The sequence below is a fragment of the Pristis pectinata genome, chromosome 2 (genome assembly GCF_009764475.1).
Source record: "Pristis pectinata isolate sPriPec2 chromosome 2, sPriPec2.1.pri, whole genome shotgun sequence".
Taxonomy (NCBI): domain Eukaryota; kingdom Metazoa; phylum Chordata; class Chondrichthyes; order Rhinopristiformes; family Pristidae; genus Pristis; species Pristis pectinata.
Genome location: NC_067406.1, coordinates 53401681 through 53423758, shown reverse-complemented (window position 1 = coordinate 53423758; position 22078 = coordinate 53401681). Strand labels below are relative to the sequence as shown.

The 22078-nt window shown below is 37.8% G+C and overlaps 1 protein-coding gene across 2 annotated transcripts in view; it reads right to left on the bottom strand.

Moving 5' to 3' along the window:
- The window catches only part of LOC127567390 (zinc finger SWIM domain-containing protein 6), a 146914-nt gene that overhangs the window by 29496 nt on the left and 95340 nt on the right, over positions 1 to 22078 (bottom strand). For both annotated transcript variants that reach the window (XM_052010250.1, XM_052010251.1), the window contains 5 exons: positions 18939 to 19087; positions 15318 to 15468; positions 5543 to 5722; positions 1117 to 1293; positions 733 to 879 (listed from right to left, as the gene is read on the bottom strand). In XM_052010250.1, the coding sequence (XP_051866210.1) occupies positions 733 to 879; positions 1117 to 1293; positions 5543 to 5722; positions 15318 to 15468; positions 18939 to 19087 (804 nt within the window). The remainder of the gene's footprint in view (positions 1 to 732; positions 880 to 1116; positions 1294 to 5542; positions 5723 to 15317; positions 15469 to 18938; positions 19088 to 22078) is intronic.

Sequence of the window (22078 nt, the reverse complement as noted above, 5' to 3'; positions counted from 1 at the left end):
GTGAGAGAGCTCATTTTAGTAACAGATAGGACAGCAAGGTTGTGAATGGATTGGTTCAACTTCAGATGGTTGACAGAAAATAGATTAATTAGTGGTTAAGGCATCAGGTCTGTGGTGTAGTTTAAAGACAGTGCCTTTGGCCTTCCCAATTTAACTGCAGAAAATTTCTGTCCATCAAATCTTTGTTAAGAGAAATGTAGTGTGCCACGTCTGAGATGGGGAAAGGATTGTGAAAGGTGGTAGCAAGGTAAAGCTGGATATTCTCATCCTGAAGAGGAGAATGGAACACACCTTTCACATCCTGAGGATCCCCAGCAATAATGGCATGGGAGGAGAGGGCAGGAGGACGAGGAGAAGCCACTGCATTGAATCAGAGGCTACAGGGTGATCGATAAGAATGGAACCAGCTGGACAACAAGGAGGGAGGAATAAAACAAGCTGCTAGAGAAACTCAGCAGATCAGGCAGCATTTTTGGAGGCAAAGGGATAGTCAACGTTTCAGATCGAGACGGTGCATCAGGATAGAGAATGCACAGGGGAGAAAGCCTGTATAAGGAGAGAGGGATTGGAGTAAGATGAAGATTATGTACATCAAAAGCTCCTGAGAAGGTTAGAGGGATATTAGTACAGCTTTGCCAGTCGCATAAGAGAGCATTTGTGACTCAGACATTAGACTTAGACAGACTCATGAAACGAACTACAATGTGCCATTTTCAGCTTTTGGCAGCTTACCTTTTCTCTGTGCCTGGAACATTTCAAGCTGTTTTTGTTGCTGTCGCCTCAGTGTATTGACAATCGCTATTGCTAGTCTCAAGGCTTCTCTGGGGTATCCATGAGATCGCAGGGCATCCACCCGAGCACAGGCTGTAGGGACGTGCTCTAAAGTCCCAAGGAAGCATAGAGAAAAGGAATTTTCACAAGAGAAAAAGTACTAATTTGTGCAACGAAGAATCAAAGAAATATTTGTGATAGGAATTAGAAACTGCACATTTATAAACCAGCAGTTTCAAACAGACACTGTATTCATAGACAGGCCTCTAATTTTACCCCCCCAATACCATAGAAACTGGACAAAGGGACAAGTCATGCAAATATCTTTCCGGTTTAGCCACTTACCGTGCCATAGGGGCCACCCATGAGAGTCAAACAGTGAATTTTCACTGTCGCCGTGGTAACAGTAGTTTGTGTAGAGGTCACTGCTAATAATGTGCTGTAAATGGCTGTCCTGCCAGTGGAGATCACATGCCTCGATGGCTCGTGTGAACACAGTCCGATGAGGCCTGTTTGCAGTATCTGCCGGTGAATCAAAAGGTACATCAACAGTGCAATCGTTTACATTTTTAATAAAGAAGCAACAAAACCAACCCAATGTCTACCATATCACCTGGTAAAATATTCAGCTCTCTTCAATATATAAAGAATGCAAAGGACACTTAGTAAAAACTGGATGCCAGGAAATTTCACCAACTTTTCATACATTACAGTAACTTGAAGCAGTGGATATTGAAAGAGACTACATAAATGCAAGATCTTTCTCATAATATAGTTAGCTGTATCAGTGTTACTAACATGAAAGGTTGAGAGCCAGATTATAGATTAAAGTTCTGTGGAAGACGAAGTTGCATATATGGGAGCTGAAAGTTTCAAAAGGCTAAGTAAACGGGGTGGACTATATCAAATGGAATTCAATGCAAGGAAATCTGAAGTCATCCACTTTGAACTATAGAAAGTCAAATTAAATGATGTTCGTAAAGCAGAGAGACTAGGAACTGCAAAAGGACAAAAGGGGTTGGGGATTCAGGTACACAAATCAGTAAAATTCAGTGTTAAGATACAAAGTGTAACTGCTAAAGCTGGATTCTTCTGTCGTACAGAGTTCACCCATCCAATCTCCTTAAACTGTCAGGAATTCAATAAAATAAACCAATTCCTTTGATGCTGGAATCAACTACTAGAATTGTAAACTTAGAGGCTGGCAATTAAGGGATAGTATTAAAAACATTTTTTTTTCACCCTCAGAAAAGATCATGCTCTCCAAATTAAATTCTGCATGCAAGGTCAGAATAGATTTAATATTGATGTAGATTTTTGTGTTAAATGCTAGAGAGAGTCAAGGAAAATGAAATAAATGCAATTAAATTGAGCTGAGACAAAGATTAGTTATGATCCAGCAGAATGGTAGAGTGAACAGGCTCTGGGGGCTGAATGGCCTGTTCCACTCCCATCTTGTACCCGTACGCTGCATTCCATTCAATCAGGAATATTGCACAGTACAAACCAAAAGCTGGAAATGACGACTTTCAAACCATAAGTATTTTTCTATTACTGCTCATTATGTGGGAGCCTGCATTTCAAGTTTATCAGACTGTACAGCACCAAGAGGTCCAACATATAAAAGATCTGTCTCTATTATATGTAAAGTTCTTCACATGGCCTGTGAAGGATAATGGCATGAAGATCATCTTGCATGCATGTTGGAGGAAACCAGTGGGTCAGGCAGCATCTGTGGAGGGAAATGGACAGTCGACATTTTGGGTTGAGATGCTTCATCTCAATTTTTCCAGATGAAGGGTGTTGACCCGAAACGTCGACTATCCATTTCCCTCCACAGATGCTGCCCAACCTGCTGAGTTTCCCCAGCATTCTGTCTGTTACTCCAGATTCCAGCATCTGCGGTCTCTTGTGTCACCATCAAAATCAAATAGTTGACCAAGTATAGGGCCATGCACACATCAAATCAGAATAATAAAATCAAATTCATCATTCATTTTTACTCCAGGTTTAGAACTACAAAATCAGAAAGGTTTTCAATAGCTATTTTCATTTGTAATTTAGCCGAATTTTAAATGACTCTTAGAAGTGTAAATCAATGCATAAAAATTAAACCTTATCACCTTCCTTACTTGTCAAACTCCAGAACTTGCAGCCTTTGTGTTCATGCTCATCACCCTCTAGCCTCTGTCTCCATCTTTACCCTCCCCTCCCCCCACCTGGCTCCATCTGCCTCTTTTTCTCCCCCATGCTTTCTTCCACCTATCACCCATCTTCCAACTCCATCCCTCCTCTTCCCCCACCTGGCTTCTTCTGTCCATCGATCCACCCATCACCTGAGGGCCCCGTCTCACCCCTCTCCCTCTCATCTTTATACCTGCTGTCTTCTCTCTCCACTCTCAGTCCTGATGCAGGGTCTCAACCTGAAATATTAACAAGCCCTCTCCCCTCCCCTCCCCCATCCCCAGATACTGCTTGACCCACTAAGTTCCTCCAGCAGTCTTTTTTTGCAGAAAGATTAAAATATGGTTTCCATCTACACCGCTCCCAAAGATGTTAAATCCTTGTTAGAGCAGGAGTACTGCAGAATCCCTGAACCTCCTGAGTCAGTATTCTCATGTTAGCCTTGATGGGTTCTTCAGCTTGAGGGAGCACTATAATAAAAATACCTAATTCAGTCCTACAGATTGAGAAGTAGCAAGCATATTTAAGAAAGGAGGAAGTGAGAAAACAGGGAAAGTGTTTTCTTTCTTCCTCCTTCTTCCTGTAACAGTGAAAAAAGTGCCACAATTTATTAAGGAAATGGTAACAAGGTAATTAAAGAATTACACAGAATTCTTTAAAGAATTAAAGAATTAAACATTGCACAGAGTCAACATGGATTTATGAAAGAGAAATCACATTTGACAGTCAGAAAAGACAAGTAAAAAAAAACAGCTGATGTGATGCATTTGGACTTTCAGAAGGTTTTCAATCAGATTCCATGCCAGACATTATTGATTAAAATAAGTGTGCATGGCATTAGACTAACACATTGGCCTGGGTTGAGGATCAGTCAACGGAAGCAAAAACAATGGGAATAAGTGGGTCACTTTTGAGTTGGGAGGTTGGGACAAGTGAGATGTTGCAGCAATTGGCATTGGAGACCCATTTTCACAATCTACTTCAATGATTTGTTTGACAGGATCAAGCATCATATATAATCAAGTTAGCTGATGATGCAAGCTAGATGGCACCATGGGCTGCAGGGAGGTTGCAGGGAAGCTTCAGGGGAATGTGGACAGGTTTGGGGAATGTGGATAGGTTTAGTGAATGGACATGACGGATGGAATATAGTGTTGAAAATTGCAAGGTCAACCAATTTGGTAGAAATAATGGAAAGGTTTGTTTTTTTTTTAAGTGAAAAGAGATTGAATAGTGTTGTGTTCAGAGAGATCAGGGTGTGCTTGTCTATTAATCACTAAAGATCAACATGCAGGTACATCAAACTGTTAGGAAGATAAAAGGTCAGTTGGCCTTTATCACAAGAGCTTTGGAGTAAAAGAGTACAGTTGCGTCATTCCAATTGTATAAGACCCTGGCGGGACCACATCTCGAGGTTTTTTTTGCACGAGTCTGATCTTCCGATCCAAGGATGAATATATATTAGAAATGAAGGGAATGCAGAGAAAGTTCATTGGATTGTTTACTGGAATGGTGGATTTATTGTATGAGATGATAAGGTAGATTGGCTTTATAATCTTGAGTTTAGAAAAATAAGATGTGATCTCAGTGAAACATATCAATTTTTGTTTTGATTTAAAAAAAAGACTTGACAGGGAAGACACAGGGTCGATGTTCCTCCTGGTGGGACCATCTAAAATGAGTTAGCCATTTAGAAGAAACTTCTTAGAGTCAGAACTGTACAGTATACATCAGGCCCTTTGCTGACTGTGAAGCCTACTTAAGCTAAATTCATTTACTTGCATTAGGCCCGTATCCCTCTATTCCTTTCCTATTCAAGTATTTGTCCAAATGCCTTCTAAACGCTGTAATTGCATCTGTCTTCTCCCACTTCTTTTTCAGTTCAGTCCATGTAACCACCGTGCTGTGTGGAAAAACTTGCCCCTCAGATCTCCTTTAAATCTTTCCCCTCTCAACTTAAACCTATGCCCTCTGGTTTCAGACTCCCCCACCCTAGGAAAAAGGCCATTTACCCTAACTATGCCCTTCATCATTTTATAAACCTCGAAAAGGTCAAAAAACTGGTAAAACTCTGGAATTCTCTCCCCAGTAGAGCTGAGGTGGCTCAGTCACTGAATATATTCAAGTCAGAACAATAGATTTTTGGATATTAAGGGAATGAAGGAATTTTGGGGTACAAGATCAAGCATAAAAGGGCCTAATCCTCCTATTTCCTTTTGGTCCTATCCCATTGCCCAGAGCTTTCCTCTCATTTTTTTTTAAATATGTATTTCATTTTTCCCCCAAACACTTATTCACTTGGAATTTAAACATTTATGGTGATTCTGCTTCCACCCACTATTAAGAGTGTATTCCTGACTGAACTATCCCACAATCTATTGTGCAAATAAATTATTCCAACTGCTCCATTTTGGAAACCATGCACTAATCACTGCTGCACTGGCCAGTAAAAACTGCATTTTGCCACTTTATCGAAGCCTTTCATGAATTTTATTTCTGTCAGGTCACCACATAACCTGTGTTCCAGGAAAAGGCAGCCACATTTGTCTCCTGTAAGTGAACAATAAATTCTTAATTTTATCCTCACCTTGGTTAGCATTTGCACCCTGAGGCAGAGCATTGGTTAAATTGGGCAGCTCATTTCCATGGTTTCCATCCTCCCAGGGACAAACATCAACACAGTTCCATTTCTTGAGTTGCTTCAGCCAGCCTGCTTTCTGTTCAGGCTTGCAATGGGGATTTAAGACTATACACATCCACAGAGCACCTAGGGATCCAAAAGCAGACAGGCAAATTAACCTTATGGCAGCAAAATCTCTGTATACTTTTTAAGTATAGCCTAAGAATATTCTAGAAAAAAAACAAACTATAAACTTGAACATTCAACAGCATTAATGAAATAAACATCCCTCAGAAGAAAAAGATTTCAGTCACACTGCCAAGCTGCATCAAAAACAAACAGGTCTATATTCTAGGATATTGCCATTTTTCATTTTCTTATTGAAACAAGTCCAAGGTAGAGTTTCAGGACTAATGGGATTTAGTTTAAAAACTGTACTACTTAGAAACCAGCTATTCAAATAATGATTGTGTACAGAACAACCAAAAAAAAAAGACTTGAAGACAACCAAAAAAATAATCTACATGTTTATCATAATAGCAACCAGGGCAATATAACAGGGAGAAGGAAAACTGAAAGAAAACACCATGACTGATGGATTACTGTAGATCTGATATTCATTCTGTTCAGTTCTGAGCCAAGCAGAATTAGGATTTGAAAGTCAGATGAGAAGAGTACCAGAGAATGGAGTTAAGCCTGAATGATCATCTGAAACTTCCTGCCAGGTATTGGTAGGGAACTAGCAATCTACAAGCTGCTGACTCTCAGCTTGAATGCTGACAATGATAATATCAATTTAAGATGGAAGACTGGAAATAAAAAGGTACATCAAGATTTATTTTTAAAAATACTGATCAAGTTCCTGGGCCTTTGCTAGAGATGTGGTTAATTTTAATAAATTGCCAGTCTCAATGAAAAAATTGGTGTGAAATTCTAACATAATTAGATGTTTTGTTTTCTTGTGGCTTTGTAGATGAAGTTACATGTACCTAGAATAATTTAGTATTTTGTCTTGATATTTAGTACATCTGTAAAGTAAAGCAAGTAGCATTAAATATCATGATTACATTTCTGAGTCATCCTCCTACCTCATACAATCGTGGCTCTAATGCCACCTAAGCTAACATTTTTCACGATTTTCAATAGCTTTTGCTGGTTACAAATGAGTGAGTTGACAGGAGTGTGAAAACATATGGGCAATAGCAAGCCAGTTTTTATTAATTAAAAACAGTGCAGCCATCTACTGTGGGAAGCTTTGGGAGTCTATGGCTTCCTGCCTTTGATTTGGGCTTGCAATTAAAGCCATGTTGAATGAGCATGTTTCAATTCTGAGAGACAGGGAGAGAGGCTGAGAGAGAGATGCTCAACTCCACACCCCACCCCTCCCATTTCTGCACCACAAAATACACACAGCTAAATAATTAATTGATGGCTGAGAAAGTGCAAGTCACATACTGCTGATGTACACCAATTTAAAGTTACAACTGGCACAAAGGCACAAATTCAGGGAGGTACTGATGTAGCCATGTGCCAATTACTACTGCAGCTTGCATGTCACTAAAATGTACTTAGTTTACCTAAACATAACAAGTGAGGTTGGAATAAAAAAAAGCTTCCTCACAATATCTCCAGGGTAATGATCATTTCATACAAAGTCCGGCTGTGGGGAAAAAATGTTCAGTTCTATTTTACCTTGCAGCATCCAATTACATAATCCTGGGTAGCCAAACTATAATCCTATTGTTTACCTTTGCATGCACATCCATTTTAAAATAATTTTAACCTGTATATGACTGAATGCTCTCTATGCACAGCAGCACAAATGTTTAAATATCACTATTCCCATGCAGACTTGCATGGTGTTATGCAACTGAATATTAATACCACTGGGGAAACAATAGGAATAAATTACAAGTGATGTATTCTGGAGAAACGTCAGTCAGATTTTGCTACTTGGTAGAACACATCACGAAATAAATAAAAACAGAAAATGCTGGAAACACTCAACAGGTCAAGCAGCGTCCACGAAAAGAGAAACAGAGTTAACACTTCAGGTCCTAGACCCTCTGTCAGAATTGGGAAAACCCCAGTTCTGACAAAATGCATCAGACCTGAAGTGTTAACTCTGTTTCTCTTGCCACAGCTGTTGCCTGACCTTTTAAGTGTTTGTGGCATTTTCTGTGTTTGGCTCAGATTTCTAGCATCTGCAGTGCTTTTGATTTTTATGAAATAAATGAAAAAAATTTGAATAGAAACCATATCAGGTAGAATATTTGCTCCTTAAAACTACTTACACTTTTCAAACTATTTCTTGCATCTTGTCCTTTGTTTTTATTCACTGCTGGTACCTTGAATTATCAACCCCTAATTAGATTTGAAATAATTCTAACTTGTGAGTACTACCCACATACAAATAGAGCCAAGGTGAAATGAGTGCTGTCTTGAAAAGAAAGGCGGCTCTTAAGGAAACCCCTTGAGGTTAAGAGGATTAAGAGGGAATTCTCGAGGGCAAGGTGGCCAGAAAACTATAACTAATGTGGTGGTGGTGGATGGGTAGTGTGGGGGCAAGGGTGCAGGCACAAGAATCTGAAATGGTTGGGGAAAAAAGCCATTCTTCTGCTGGAGTTGATAGCAGGACAGAGTGTCAAAGACATGAAGGGATTTAAAGACATGAAGGGATTTAAACACATGGATGAATTGTTTTTAATTGAGTTGCTGGAGAACAGTGAGCCAATGAGATTCAGCAAGGACAGGCACATAATGGACCTGTATGGAGGACAAGAAACAGGCAACAGATTTAGATGGGCTGACATTTATGGAGGTTAAAGAATGAAAAGATAGGCAGGAGAGACCTGCAGTAAGCAACCAGAGATGACAAGGAATAGCAAGAGGGTTTATGTGGCAGATCAGTTGTGATGACCAGTAGCAGGCAATCTAATAAGCAGTCAAAATGTAGAGGATCTGGGAGAAGTTCAGCTTGATGTCAAATTTTTTCATATTAAGAGGCTAATATTCAGTGGTGAGCTTTACTGTATCCATAAATATATATTTCTTTTAAATGAAGGGTAGAGAGAGAATAAGCACTGTTGTGCTGATCCCAAGGTTTAGTGCAATGAAATTTAGTTCTGGAACCATAGGTTGTTGCAAATATTTGTGCTATGAGATGAATTTTCACCTGCAGATTTTGAGCTTGTCTTTCGATAATAATTATACAAGGGTTTCAGTGTGATATACCCCATTTCACAAAACCACATCAAGAGGTACAGTTGAAGTACTGTAAGCACACTGATATTAATTTGGTACTCTGGACAACTATACATTTACATTTTCTCAAAGACAAATGTCGATAATATACAGTAGGTGAGTGGAGAGTCTGCGGCCTCAGCAATGAAAAGCCAGTCATGAAGCAAGCTGCCATGGACGCCAGATTCTTAGACAACAGAATGTTTTTTTTGTCCTAATTCACTCCATTATTGAATTAAACTTTGATGTATTAGTCTTGACATCTGCTTCAAGCTGATTGTATTGTGTATGATAGTTTAATCACTCCCCATGCATTTTACAGTGACCGCCTGATTAATGCAATAGATTACCTGTGCTATCTATGGCAAGTGGGAATCACTACCCTCTTCCAAACTGCACTCCCTTCATTTGCTGGAAACAGACTACAAGCGTATTAAAAACTACCAAGGTTGAAGTAAATTATCAGTCCGCTACTTGTTTTTGTCCCCCCATATGTGTGCATAAAGATGTGCACAAGGTAATTTCTGCTAGTCTTGTGTTTTATTCACAGAAATTCTGCGAGACGTGTTGGGGAATGGGGAGAAGAAAGAGGCTTTAGCCAATCAAATATGAAAAAATGCAATGCCAATTAATATTTTAAAAAAGCATTTGACATAAAAAGCAAGTTGACAGATCTAGATTAATAACAGTTCAAATCGGATCAAAGATCTATCTACAGAGACAAATTGTGGTTTGTCTTTTTGGCAAATTGTTTTTCTCAATTAATTTTAAAAACTAGAGAGAGATGAAGACTTGACACAAAATAAAGACGGTTTACAGTTAATACAAGTAGCGAGTTATCTTAGCGATCTTGGCTGGAGTTTCCAATATTTGTTAGGACAGAGTTAGTCTGCCGTTAAATCTGTTATTGCAATCTTAGTGTGTTGACAAGCTGTTTGGGGGTCCATCACTCTGAAGAATACCAGACACTCATCTAATATTCTTCTACCTCAGTGGTTTCATCAGATTAAGCATCAGGGATTTAATTTAACAGTTTCAGCTTTATTAGGCTGTCATGAGAACGGCCCAGCTTTGATAACAGTAGCAGCTCCAATTATGGCTGGCTTTAGGAATGACAAGCATAATGTTTCATTCCTGGTACACTAAAGCAATAAATGCTTGTTTTGCAGTACCATTTTGAATACATTTTTCTTTTAACTCTTTCACTAGCAGTTCCTTCAGGTTAGGTTTAAATCTTGCCACAATATGAGAAGTTCATGTCTGTGGAAAAAGGCTCAATAATGCCATTGTTTATCTTGTCACTAAGATATCAGAACAGTAGTATGCTTCTACGAGTGGGAAACAGGACTTTATACCTCAAATGTAATCCCCATATTCAAATCATCTACAATAGTCTAGCAACAGAGTGGGAATGCGATCGTCTCACAGTTGGCTTCTGACAGCGACTTGTGACATTTGTATTCAGGTCTTGCTTTTCCATGTGGCTAAAGGGCTTCCAATTTCATTTCACAGCTAGAAGTCTGCAGAAACACAAATTAACTTGCAGATCCCATTTGCTGACAAAAAAAAATCAGCTTCACTGCAATGCCTGGTATCTAGCAGTGCTCAGCATTTAATTCCAAAGCAGAGCCTTGAAGCAATGTGATCCTGTCACCAGTGCACAGAGTTAAGCTAGCCATTCTGCTCACATGAAAAGCCTCCTCACTTCTGCAGTCTGTGTGTCACCTTCTGTTATTGCACAGAATAATAATACTAGTCATGGAGCAGGAACCTTATCTACCCGAGTCATTGAGCTGGCACTGAAAAGGTAGATATGATTTCCAAGCTATGAACCCCATACACATAGATCAGAATGCACTGAGCTTTAAGAAATCAACAGAGAAAGCTACCCCATTCAAGAACCTATTCAATTCAGACCAGATTTCACTACCTTTTGCACCATGATTAGAGTCAAAAGCCACTTTATCCTTACAAGGATTTTGCTCATTTGACCTCAGAACAATTAGAGAGGGGAAAACATTAAATCAGTCTTGCAGCATTTCACTTCTTGAAAAGTAATGCTCCTGCACACAATGGCTAGGCTCTCTTCATGTGCCAGCTACAGTAATGTATGTTCTTTATCTCTATTCTCTTGAAGTTATATTCTTCTATTTCATTTTCTCCTGTAGTAAGTCCTCAGCCCATTCTCTTCAAGTGAAACTGGGGACTGGACAAAAAATAAATTGTTGGCCTTGCCTGTGACATCCATATTCTATACCTAAAGTAGCAGCAAGATCTCAGGCTCATTATGTTGAAAACTTTGCAGAGACCAATCATTCCACAGAGCATTAAAATTCTCTATTTCCCCAATCAATACTTGACAATTATCTTAAAAGGTATATAATTGTATAAATACAAATTCTCTTTGCAACCTCAAAAACCTCTTGCATCACCCTCAAGGTTGTAAAGGCTTGGAAGATCTGAAGATCTACATATATCGTCGACTATGACAAGTGTCAAACAGAGCAAGATTTTATTTTAAATGAGGTTTCCATTGGTGAAATATCTTTAAATGTATGAGTATGTGGTAAAAAATAGACAGCAAAATCATTCTAGCTCCACAGAGTTACTAAGATTTAGTTTAACTGCATTCAAAGAGTACAATGGGATCTTTGTTCTATTTATAAATCTGCTTTATTAATTTAACATTTACAACTAGTATATGGCCATTTTTTTTAAAAAAAAGATATTCAAGGGAGAAACAAACAATATTACTTAGTAAACAACCAGGCATTTTACTGAACAGTAAGGCACTGACCTGGAACTTAAACCTGCCTGGCCTCAACTGCTAATAAAGGTGCATTATGGAAGAAGCGAGCATGGCCCAATGTTGACATTGTATCAATATTTAATAACTACCTCAAGTGGTTAGGTGCCCCAGTCACCCAGAGTTGAAACATCAAAGGTGTTTTATCTCGATGTAAGAAGGTCTCATTGTACTATCTGAGGAAGAGCAGAGAGTTCTCCCAGTATTCTGGAGCAAGATAATGTGCAAATGACTGTGTAAAATATCCATCTTGCTTATTGGTACCTTAATGGACACAACTCAAAGGGCAAGTCTTTTACATAAGTAAAACCTGTTGCAATTTTACAATGGAAAAGGCTACAACGTTTTTCTTCCCAGGTGTGATTCTCTTCCTCTCCTAAATCTAAACTACAACATGCAATTTGAAATGGAACTGTAACCCTCCTCTCACACAGCTGTTGAGTTCTTTCTATTACATTAAACACCATCTTTTTTTTTGGACAATGTGAGGAAATAAAATTTAAGCTTTTAAATTAGCAATTTTCTTGCAGGAATGTGAATATTCCCACCAAACAGAAACTGATACAGAGACCTTGAAATACTGGGAAACAATGCACTGACAAGTCAGCATCCATTAAAACAAATTTTTGAAACATGTATGTCATATATATGCATACCATTCTTTGCATCCTCTCTAGTCATCTGTTTATTATGTAATAGAGTAGTCACATTCTCATCCAAATTCATTCCCATAAATGTCTCTTTAAAATATCTACATTTTCGGCAAGTTTCAGCAGAATTCAGGTCACTAAAAATGCTTTATAAAGCATTATACAATCTATACTATGGCCCTCAGTTAAATATCAAGACAGGAACTCAAGAGTTTAATGTCTTTTAAAGCATTTATTCAGTATAACGCTTTATGAAGCACTTTTAGTGGCCGAATTCTGCAATTTACTTCTACATTTAGGATTTCAGAAGGCTGCAATGGCATTTGTTGGATGTGCATCGTCCACTGATGTACCACACAATGGAGCAAGAAAATCACACCAGCGAACATTCATCCAATAAAGTGAGGGACAAAATTGAAAATGCCCGAGATGTATTGTCAGCATTTGATCTAGCAACTAATCACAGGGCAATTAGCAAATGGCTGGGAGCAGATTGGCAGCCTGTACCATCCCACTGCACGTTGCAAACCATGGGACCAGTGTTCAAAGCAAAGAACCAGTCACTGGAAATATGAAAAAGAAACATCTTGATAAGAGGGACACACCATAAGCAGTGTTCCATATCAACAAGAATCAGCTGATCATCTTTTTTCCAAGTCAGTGGCAAAAGAATTTCAACTTTTCAAATCTGAAAAGCTAGAAAAATAAAATTCTGTGTCAATGAAATCATACCTAAATCTTTAAGTTTTGCAAAACAAATCATTTTCTTTCTAGGGTTTCTCTCATCTGCTGCTGGTTCTTCAAATATTTTCTAAATACTTATGCTGCCTTTCAGATGAAACTTAACCAAGGCCTGATCTGCCTGCTCAAAATCATGCTAAAACTCCAGCAACAAAAGAGCAGGAAGTTCTCCTGGTGATCTAGTGAATAATCCACTTTTAAAATCAAAACCTCCTAAAAGATTGCCTCTTGTATGGAAACCTTGAGCTGGAAAATCACAATACTTCAAGTAACTGTGTTAAGGTTGGGGAAAACTTCAAAATGAATACCAACATATAAATGCAAAAATTATATGTTATCTTCCCTACTCCTTGATCCCTTAATCAAAGGAAGTGTTACAAATTTAAGGCCTCGTCTTAGAAAATTTTTCTAATGCAATAGCACCTACTTGCAATCAATGTCTTTTGCAAATTTGCTTCTTTAATCTCAGTTAACACTTAACATCAGTTAACATCAATGCCAAAGATTAATCTTAAACTGCTTTATTTCAATTAGTGAACATTATGATCACACTTACTCCCAATTCCAGCATAAATCTGAACAGTGAGATTACATTCCCACATCAATGCAGGTATTATCTGACAAACATAACAATTTCTAACTAATCTTGCACCCCTTGAACATGACCAATGTTTGTCCTGGCTATGCAGTTTATAGATGTAATTGTCTACCACTTTCCTGCAGGTTAAATCAACTTTTTTTTTTGCTAGCAATAAACAAAAGTGACCCCACCCCCCATCAACACAACACACACACACACACACACACACACACACACACACACACACACACACACACACAGAGGGTATAAAATTTCCATGGATTTTGAGATACACTAAATAAATCGATTAGTTATAGTCAACGGGAAAGTTCCATTGCTGTTCAATCATTAGTATAATAATTGATTTTATAAAATCTTTTCTTCAAATAAATGAACACAGTTTGAAAACAAATTTTTCAAATCCTCAAGGTAGACAAGATGGTATGAAACAATGCAAAAATATTTAATTTGCAGAATTAAGGAGGCATAAAAATACAAGCTGCACACAGTAATCATGAAATTGCCAAATGGCCATGATTACCATATTTCACCATTCAAGGTAAATTTGGGACTGATCAAGGAATTATGACATAATACCTTCTGGAATAAAAACTTTTTAATGACAAGGAACTTGACTGGAGGTTAACTACCTTAAATCACTCATATGTAATTTAGTAATCAGATAGTAGGGGATAAAGTAAAATGCAAGGGTAACATTGAAAAAGGTTCTTTTTCCCCTTCATAATTAATTAGGTCCACAGGCCCCTGAAATGTTCTACCACTCAATTAGTTTATGGCTGATCTGAATAACAATTCCATTTATCCAACTTCTTTCCACTTTCATTTGACACCCTTACATGACAAAACTCTCAGATGTAATCTTGAAGATTTTTTTTAAAACCTAGTATTCATATCCTTTCAGGGAAGACCATTCCAGATTTTCAGTGCATTCATACCGTTGTATCCAATATTATCCTCTTATTTTTTTTTTATAACTAGACTATTTTTTTCAACTTTCCAAATTCACAAATATGAGTAAATGTATGCAACACACCCTTCATTTAAATCCACAAATTATTCTATTTATTCTGCACTGTAACATCATCTGAGCTCTGCGCTACTTTTACATTGCAACAAATTCTTTTATGACCATTTACTATTGAAAACCCATTCTTTATTCCCATTTTTTATTCCCATTCTTTATTCCCAGGGCTCACTTTTACCAATATCCATAGCAAACTCTGCAGTGCTACCTGGCATATTGATTTGTTAAAGTAGTAAGGAAAAGTTTTGAAATTAATAATGTTCAAACAAAACTTAACATTGAGGACCACAATAAAATTTCACCTGTAAGTACTTGAATAACATCAAGGTCCTAACGCTCAAAGTAAAGCAAAGTGTAGAAAAGAAAACAATTGTGTAACATCACTACTCTTTAGTTTCAACATTCCAAATTCATAGCTCACATTGCGCAACTTTTACTGTCTGTTGTGCTCAAAGACTAGGAGAACAATCCAGGATGATCAGAGGCTTAATATAAAGCTTGAAGCTGGCTTAGATTTTTGGGACAGAGAAAAGATTTTCAATCAGGTCTCCAACAGGCCTAAATATGATTAGGAAAGTAACAGTTTCTTGCAAACATGATGATCAAAAAATTCTGCCCTAGTTCAACCAGTTTTCCAATTTAAACAAGAACTTTCATTCCACAGAACTCTCATTTACCCAGTTCATCCCAGAGCTGCCTATATTTGTCAGTCATTGCCGTTCCTTGTTGCCGCCATAGAGAAAGACGGGGGTCAGCCATAAATTGCTCTGTGATTAACGTCAACATTCGAGCACCATTTAAATCCCTCATCTTCAACATCTCCCGCACCTGTTAAATAGACATTTTATTAGAATAGAAGTTGCAGATCTCATTCAGTTGTTCATTAAGTATTCAGACACCTATTAAGTACTAGATTGGAGGCACTTTCCTGCTTTAGCTGTTTGGAACAACTTGTGAAGGAAAGCAAAAACTACATCTCCTTCCTTTGCCTAATATAAAACATGGCTAAATTGTTTTTAAAAATATACCATGACAAATAGCGATCTCTGACCTGTAAAATTCCCTAATACCAGTCAATCCTAAAGTAATGGCTTCCCTATCAGTTTCACCCAGGAATTGCCATTATTGACATACTGACACCTTAGCCAAGGGTACAACTCCACCTACATTATTTTTACTAGTTGGTGTTATTGATTGTTGTGGTAAAATATCTCAGGATAGTCCACCACAAATGCAGTTTAACATTGAAAATGCAGTTAGGAGAAAAAAGTGTTGGATTCACAATGGATGCCCCTAATTGATCAGGAGAATCAATGACAATTTACAACCACACTGAAACCACCATATATGCATTTTGGTTTGGCTTAGAAGGTTGGAGATGGTGATTCAAAGACTGAAGAGTAACATAGCTTTGCTGCAGTCTCAAAGAACTGCACTCAAATGAGTCAGAGTTGCACTGAATCACTTTTAAAAAAATGTCTTTAGTCACCGACTCTCCTACTGAAATGTGGAATCCTAAATTGAGATAAGCATTGTTGTTATTTTTTTAAGAAAGTACAATCACAGCACAGAAGACCATTTAACCCATTGAGCCAACACAAGTATAGCCTACAGATTGAGCCCTTCTCTCTCTCAGTAGTCCATTGTTAATGATGATAATATATTGAAGTTGAGGGACAAAACTGTGTCCTACTGACAATAAATACCTTCAAGAAACTGGATAATGTAATACAGATATATTTTATTTTAAAAGAGACAATGAACTGAGCTGGATATTTGCATACCAGTTAACTTGATAATGAAGAATTTAGCATCTTTGATTAAGGATGAAATTACCACATATTTAGACACAGAAAATTAGAAGTAAGAAGAGGCTGAAAAAGAATGTCCATGCTTGTGAAATCTCAATTCTTTGAGGATACAACAGATATGGTAAATGGAGAAAATGCAGTGTGCACGGACTTCAGAAAAGCCCTTGACATGGTACCAGACATGAGACTGCAGAAAATTAAGTGGTACTGGATTAGGGACAGAAAAGGATGGAAAACTGTTCTGGAGCCAACCCTGACCATTGTGTATAATTGAAAATGAGGAAATAATGGTGTCAAAATGTGTTGATAATACCAAGTGAATTCTGTAGAAGAGTAAAAGGAAATAGCGAAGAGATATCTATCGGGGGGGGGGGGGGGGGTTAGAAATAGACTAAAACGCATCATATGGAATTTAAATGCAGAGTAATGCACTTTGTTTTAAATAAAAAGTTCAAAGAAGTGAAGGTAGGCTGGATATTGTTGTAAAGTAGTGGAGATTGGGGTTAAAATGAAATATTAAAGCCAGGAAGATAAGACCATGAAGTAGTCAATAGAATTATAGGCTTTATCTCAAAGTACAAGATGTTAAAAAAAAGTAATGATGAGCCTTATCAGTCCATGTATTTAAGGCTACCATGCTCAGTGTCAAGCTCGGTAATATTGGAGCAGTATTATGACTTGAGACAGCATAGCTCAAATTTGCTAGGATGCCACCTGAACTGAGGAAATATAACTATGAAGAAATATTTTAAAAATTGAATTTAATTTCAGGATTAGTGTTAAAGCATAAACCATGCAAGTCTTTGAGATTACATTAAATAATTGAATGGAAGGAAATTAAGTTGAAAGAAAATGAGACGATTTGAACATGAACAGAACCATATCCATCAATAGCGGGCAAAATGGACCAATTGAGCCAAATGGCCTGACTGTGTGATAACTTTATGTATGCATCAAATTTGCTTGTGATTCCCTCCAACCACACATCCCACCCATCACAGTCAAACAGCTAATCAAAAGTCACATACATGAATTAGACAAGAATGTCACCCAGGCACAATTCTAGAGAACTGTTAGAATTGTACCACAGAACAAGGTGACTCATTGAGAAAAAGAAAAAAAAACTAGTGCTTCGTATGACTAAATTGGTTAGGGAGTATGCAGCATATTACCTTAAAAACAAATAATAAATGACAACTTTTCCTGCATCTTACTTTCACGGGCTTGTATAACAACCTCTCAAAGTAGTCCAATGACCAATGTGAACCTGTGTCTCGGTCACCAGAAGGGAAAATAGAAAAAAAAGCTATTCCTTTTACCTTTGCTGTCCCCCTACATGGTACTTTTGTGATTGAACACAACCAAGAGAGGTTAGCATAATGGACAGGCTCAGGGGACAACTGCATTGATAATTCAAATTCTACCACGTCACTGTCCTGTATCAGCACACTAACCAAGCATTTTCCAATGCTTTAATGTGTGAAAAATTTTATCATGTACTTTATTTCACACAATGCAAACAAGGAGGTAAAGAATGGAGACTTCAATTTTTTATTTTTCTAATTTGTAATGTAGCAGCTTGGATTTTGTTTTTTTCAAAGAAACAGGTTAAAATACAACAGACAATGCAATGTACCTGCAATGTTGGAGGGCAACCAAGCTAAAAAAAAAGACATATTAAAACAAAAAGTGATTCAGTGCAATTCTGAGCCATTTGAGTGTAGTTCTCTGCTGAGCCTACAGCATAGCTATGTTACTCTTTGAATACACATATTAAAACCAAGAAAGGAAGTTGTTGCATTATTGCACTGAAGATATTTGAAGTCTGCATTCTTGCATTTACGAAGTCATGGAAACAAGTGTCAATAGCTCTGTTTAAATTATACCATGCACTTTTTTTTAGTAATAATTAACACTTCCTCATTCTTATGTAAATGCATTAAAAATGAAATACATTGTACATGTGTAGAAATTGAGGGCTGTACATCATCAACAAAAAGGTTTTATTCATCACAGACCACAGATATTTTCCATGAAAACATTAACCAGGAATTACTTTTTGAAGATCTTCAATTGAATTCTTTAATTGGCTTGTCCTCAAATAAACTGCAGTAGTTTAAAGAAACCATAACCAAAAGATGTGCTTACTAATATACTTGAAAGTAAATTTGTATCAATATTCCATATTTCCAAGCAACATTAGATGGCCTGAGTTGCATTTTGAAATCTAATGATGCAGCGCCAAGGCATCTATATTTTAAAACTGATAAAAGGTGGCTTTAAACCAGCAAGTTTATAACAAAAATACAAGTGTGGTTACAATAGATCAGATGATATACTTAGGCTCAAGTTGATTTTGATTCTTCACTTGGTCATTTCTGCTGCTTGATTTACTTTCTGTAAATTGTCAATTATTGTATTGATTTAAGACTGGCAGCCCATACATGCACATCAGCTAGAAGAAGAGAGATGTACAAAAATCCATACCTTTGCAAACAACAAGTTCAGCTGTTTTCCAGATCCATGGTAACCACCCTGGGAGAGGAAGAGTTTAACCTGTTCCTGGACCTGTTCCTCATCCAGGTGCCAACAGTTTTCATCATCTATGCTCGCTCCTGCTGTTGGGTCAGGGGCACCTTTAGCCATTAAAAGAATAATTTTAGTTGCAATTTCAAATTCTGTTCTTTCATTAAAAGGAGTTTTTTTTTTAAATGACCTCAGAGACAGATCTAACCACTCCATTTCTATCAGTTAAGCCTCAGAATGCTTTTTACCACAATTTCACATTGAAGACCAGAGCCAATATATTCCCAACTACCTAGCTGGAAAACAAAATACGATAATGGAGAAAAATATTGCTTCCCTCTCTGAAAAATCCATCTTCCTGAACAAAAAGATTTGCCAAACAAAAAGGGAAGAAAGCAACACAAGCAGAACGAGGATGTTGAAAAGTTGCCATAGAATCTACTCTAAAATGATAGATCTCAATTTAAACACAGATCTTTACTGCTGAACATAGGGGGAAAAAAGGCCTTAAATCAGGATCTTGTGGCAGTTTGTTTTGGTACGTTTCTAAAGGATTAATTATGACTAGAATTAGAGACAAGCAGAGCAAGTGCAAAGGGGAACACAGAAGTAGGCAAGAAAACTACAGAATCAATAAAAAAAAATGTAAAATATAATTACAGTTCAAGTGTAACTGGCCATCAAATGGAAAACCTGAAAAGGCAGAAAACAAGGAAGAAGCAAGCAGAAGTGATACAAAGCCTACGTCTATAAATCCATTAATTCAGCAGGCCTGGTCATAGAATCAAAGAGGTACAGCACCGAAACTGTCCCTTCAGCTCACTAAGTCTGTTCTAACTATCAATGACCCATTTCACTTTGGGGAAAAGTGGGGAGGGGGGGGGATGGCAGAGGATAAAGGGACTTGAGAGTAGGAGGATGGTCAGAGATTGGGCAGGAGCTTGCAAGGACAGAGGGAGGGGCGGGCTTTCTGAACAGATGATAAAACAGATCTGGAAGTGAGGTGGGGGAGAAAACAATTTTTGAGGCATTAACAGTATCAGCTTACATTCAGTTACCTTAAATATAGTTGGACAGGTAAATAAAGGTGATTAAAAAGCCATACAGCATGCATCCCATATTAGCCGAGGCAAGGGGATTATGCTGATAGTGTATGTAACACAAGTTATGCTATAGTACTGTAACTAATGCATACAGTTCTGATCATCACATTACGGGAAAGGTGTGATTGCACAAAGTGAATTATGAGAGGTTGCTGGGACCAGAAAATTGTAGCTATAGGGATAGATTTGATAAGCTGATGCTGTTTTCTTTGGAACAGAGAAGGCAGAGGAGAGAATTAACTAAGGTGCAAAAAATTATGAAGAGCCTAAATAGTGTAAATAGGAAGGATCTATTTCCCTTCGTGGGGTCAAAACAAAAAAAGGGTGCATATCTTTAATGCAATAGGTAGAAAAATTAGAGGAGTGAGAAAGAAAAAGAAATACAGAGGTGTTATGGATTAGGTTACTATTGGTGAATGTCCCTTTAAGACATAGTACAGAAATGTGTGTGTGTGGCATAATTACGATGGCAGAAGATAACGATGTGCAGACATTTTTGGAGCAGACAGTCAGAGTCAGGAGAAGGAGAGAGAGACCCTGCCTGTTGGTCTCTGTATCGATGGATGAACAACAATAACTGTGTCTGTCACTACAATCCACGTATGGATCTTTGGAGTAATCTGGTGCAGGAGTCTACTTTGTTGTTAACCTGTAGAGGGAAACAGGTATTTGTGTGGACGGCCACATCTTGAATGCTTTCGGGGTGGCAGATACTTCGGAACAAAGCAGTGGAGTAGTCACTGAGTAGACACTGAGGTGTTGTATGGGTTCCATCGTGGAACATTTGGATTTCGTAATGCCTCTATTCTCTCTCTCTACATTTTCTCTTCAGTCAACTGTGGTTTTGAAGAAGCCTTTGCTCACGTTTCACCTTACAGCTTGCTGAACTGAACTTTGAGAACTATTCCTGGACTTGGAGTTTGGGAATTTGCCACACGCACACTTTGAGTTTAGTTTTTGGGGTTAATGTTTAAGATCTAACATTTTTACTTTGAACATTCTAACATTTTTACTTTTATTTTTCTTATTATCGTAAGTAGCTACTAATAAAATAGTTTCTGACACTTATATATGACTTGGTGTGTTTCTTTTGTTGCTGGTACGTGCCAGAGGGTAGGGGTGGGGGAACATGGAAATTGGGGGTTGGTGGACTAAGGAAAGCATGAAAGGTTGGTGGAGGCAGAAATCCTCATTACATTTAATAAGTATCTGAAGGTGTACCTGAAGAGTTGTGGCCTCCAGAGCTATAGACATAGTGCCGGAAGGTAGGATTAGCCTAGATAAGTTTCTATCAACTCACATCAATGAATTGCCTCTTCTGTACTGTAGACTTTCTATGATCCATTCTATGAACATTAGACCCAGGAAGGAAGGGTGGATAGTCAACCATTTATTTGGTAGAGGATCAAGGGTGCAGTATGTAGTCCCCTTCAAGAGTTTGGACAGAAAAAGGCAGGAGGAGGAGGAAAAAAAACAGTGAAAAAAGAACTTCAAGTCCAAGGTACTGGAAACACTAGTGGAAGAGGGAATAAAAAGGAAGCAGAAGAGTCAACTGAACTGACCTTTTTCTTTAAGAAAAAATATATGCTTAAGATAAAGTCCACTAACTAGGATGTTGATAAGAGGTGAAGAGGTTTAACAGGCCAGTCCTTGACAAAGAAGAGTACCAAGTATTCCTACATACTGTACCTGGTAACCTTTGAATAGTTATCAATTTCAGCAACGAACAGCAGGCCAGGAAAATGTTTACATTTAATCTAGCCAAATCTGGAAATGGACGGTTAGGCCAGTTTTCAACAACATTCAAATCCTCATCCTTTGCATTAAAGAGAGTGAATAATGAGGGAACCACTGGAGCAAGGGGAAGCAATGGTTTTAATCCAAACTACTGGATTTTAAAGGGTATTCAGGAATTCTTCACATTTCTTTCAGAATCATGAACCATCTCACACCAGAGAGCATCTGCTGATTTAGATTTATCAGTTCAAGACTCTTAAG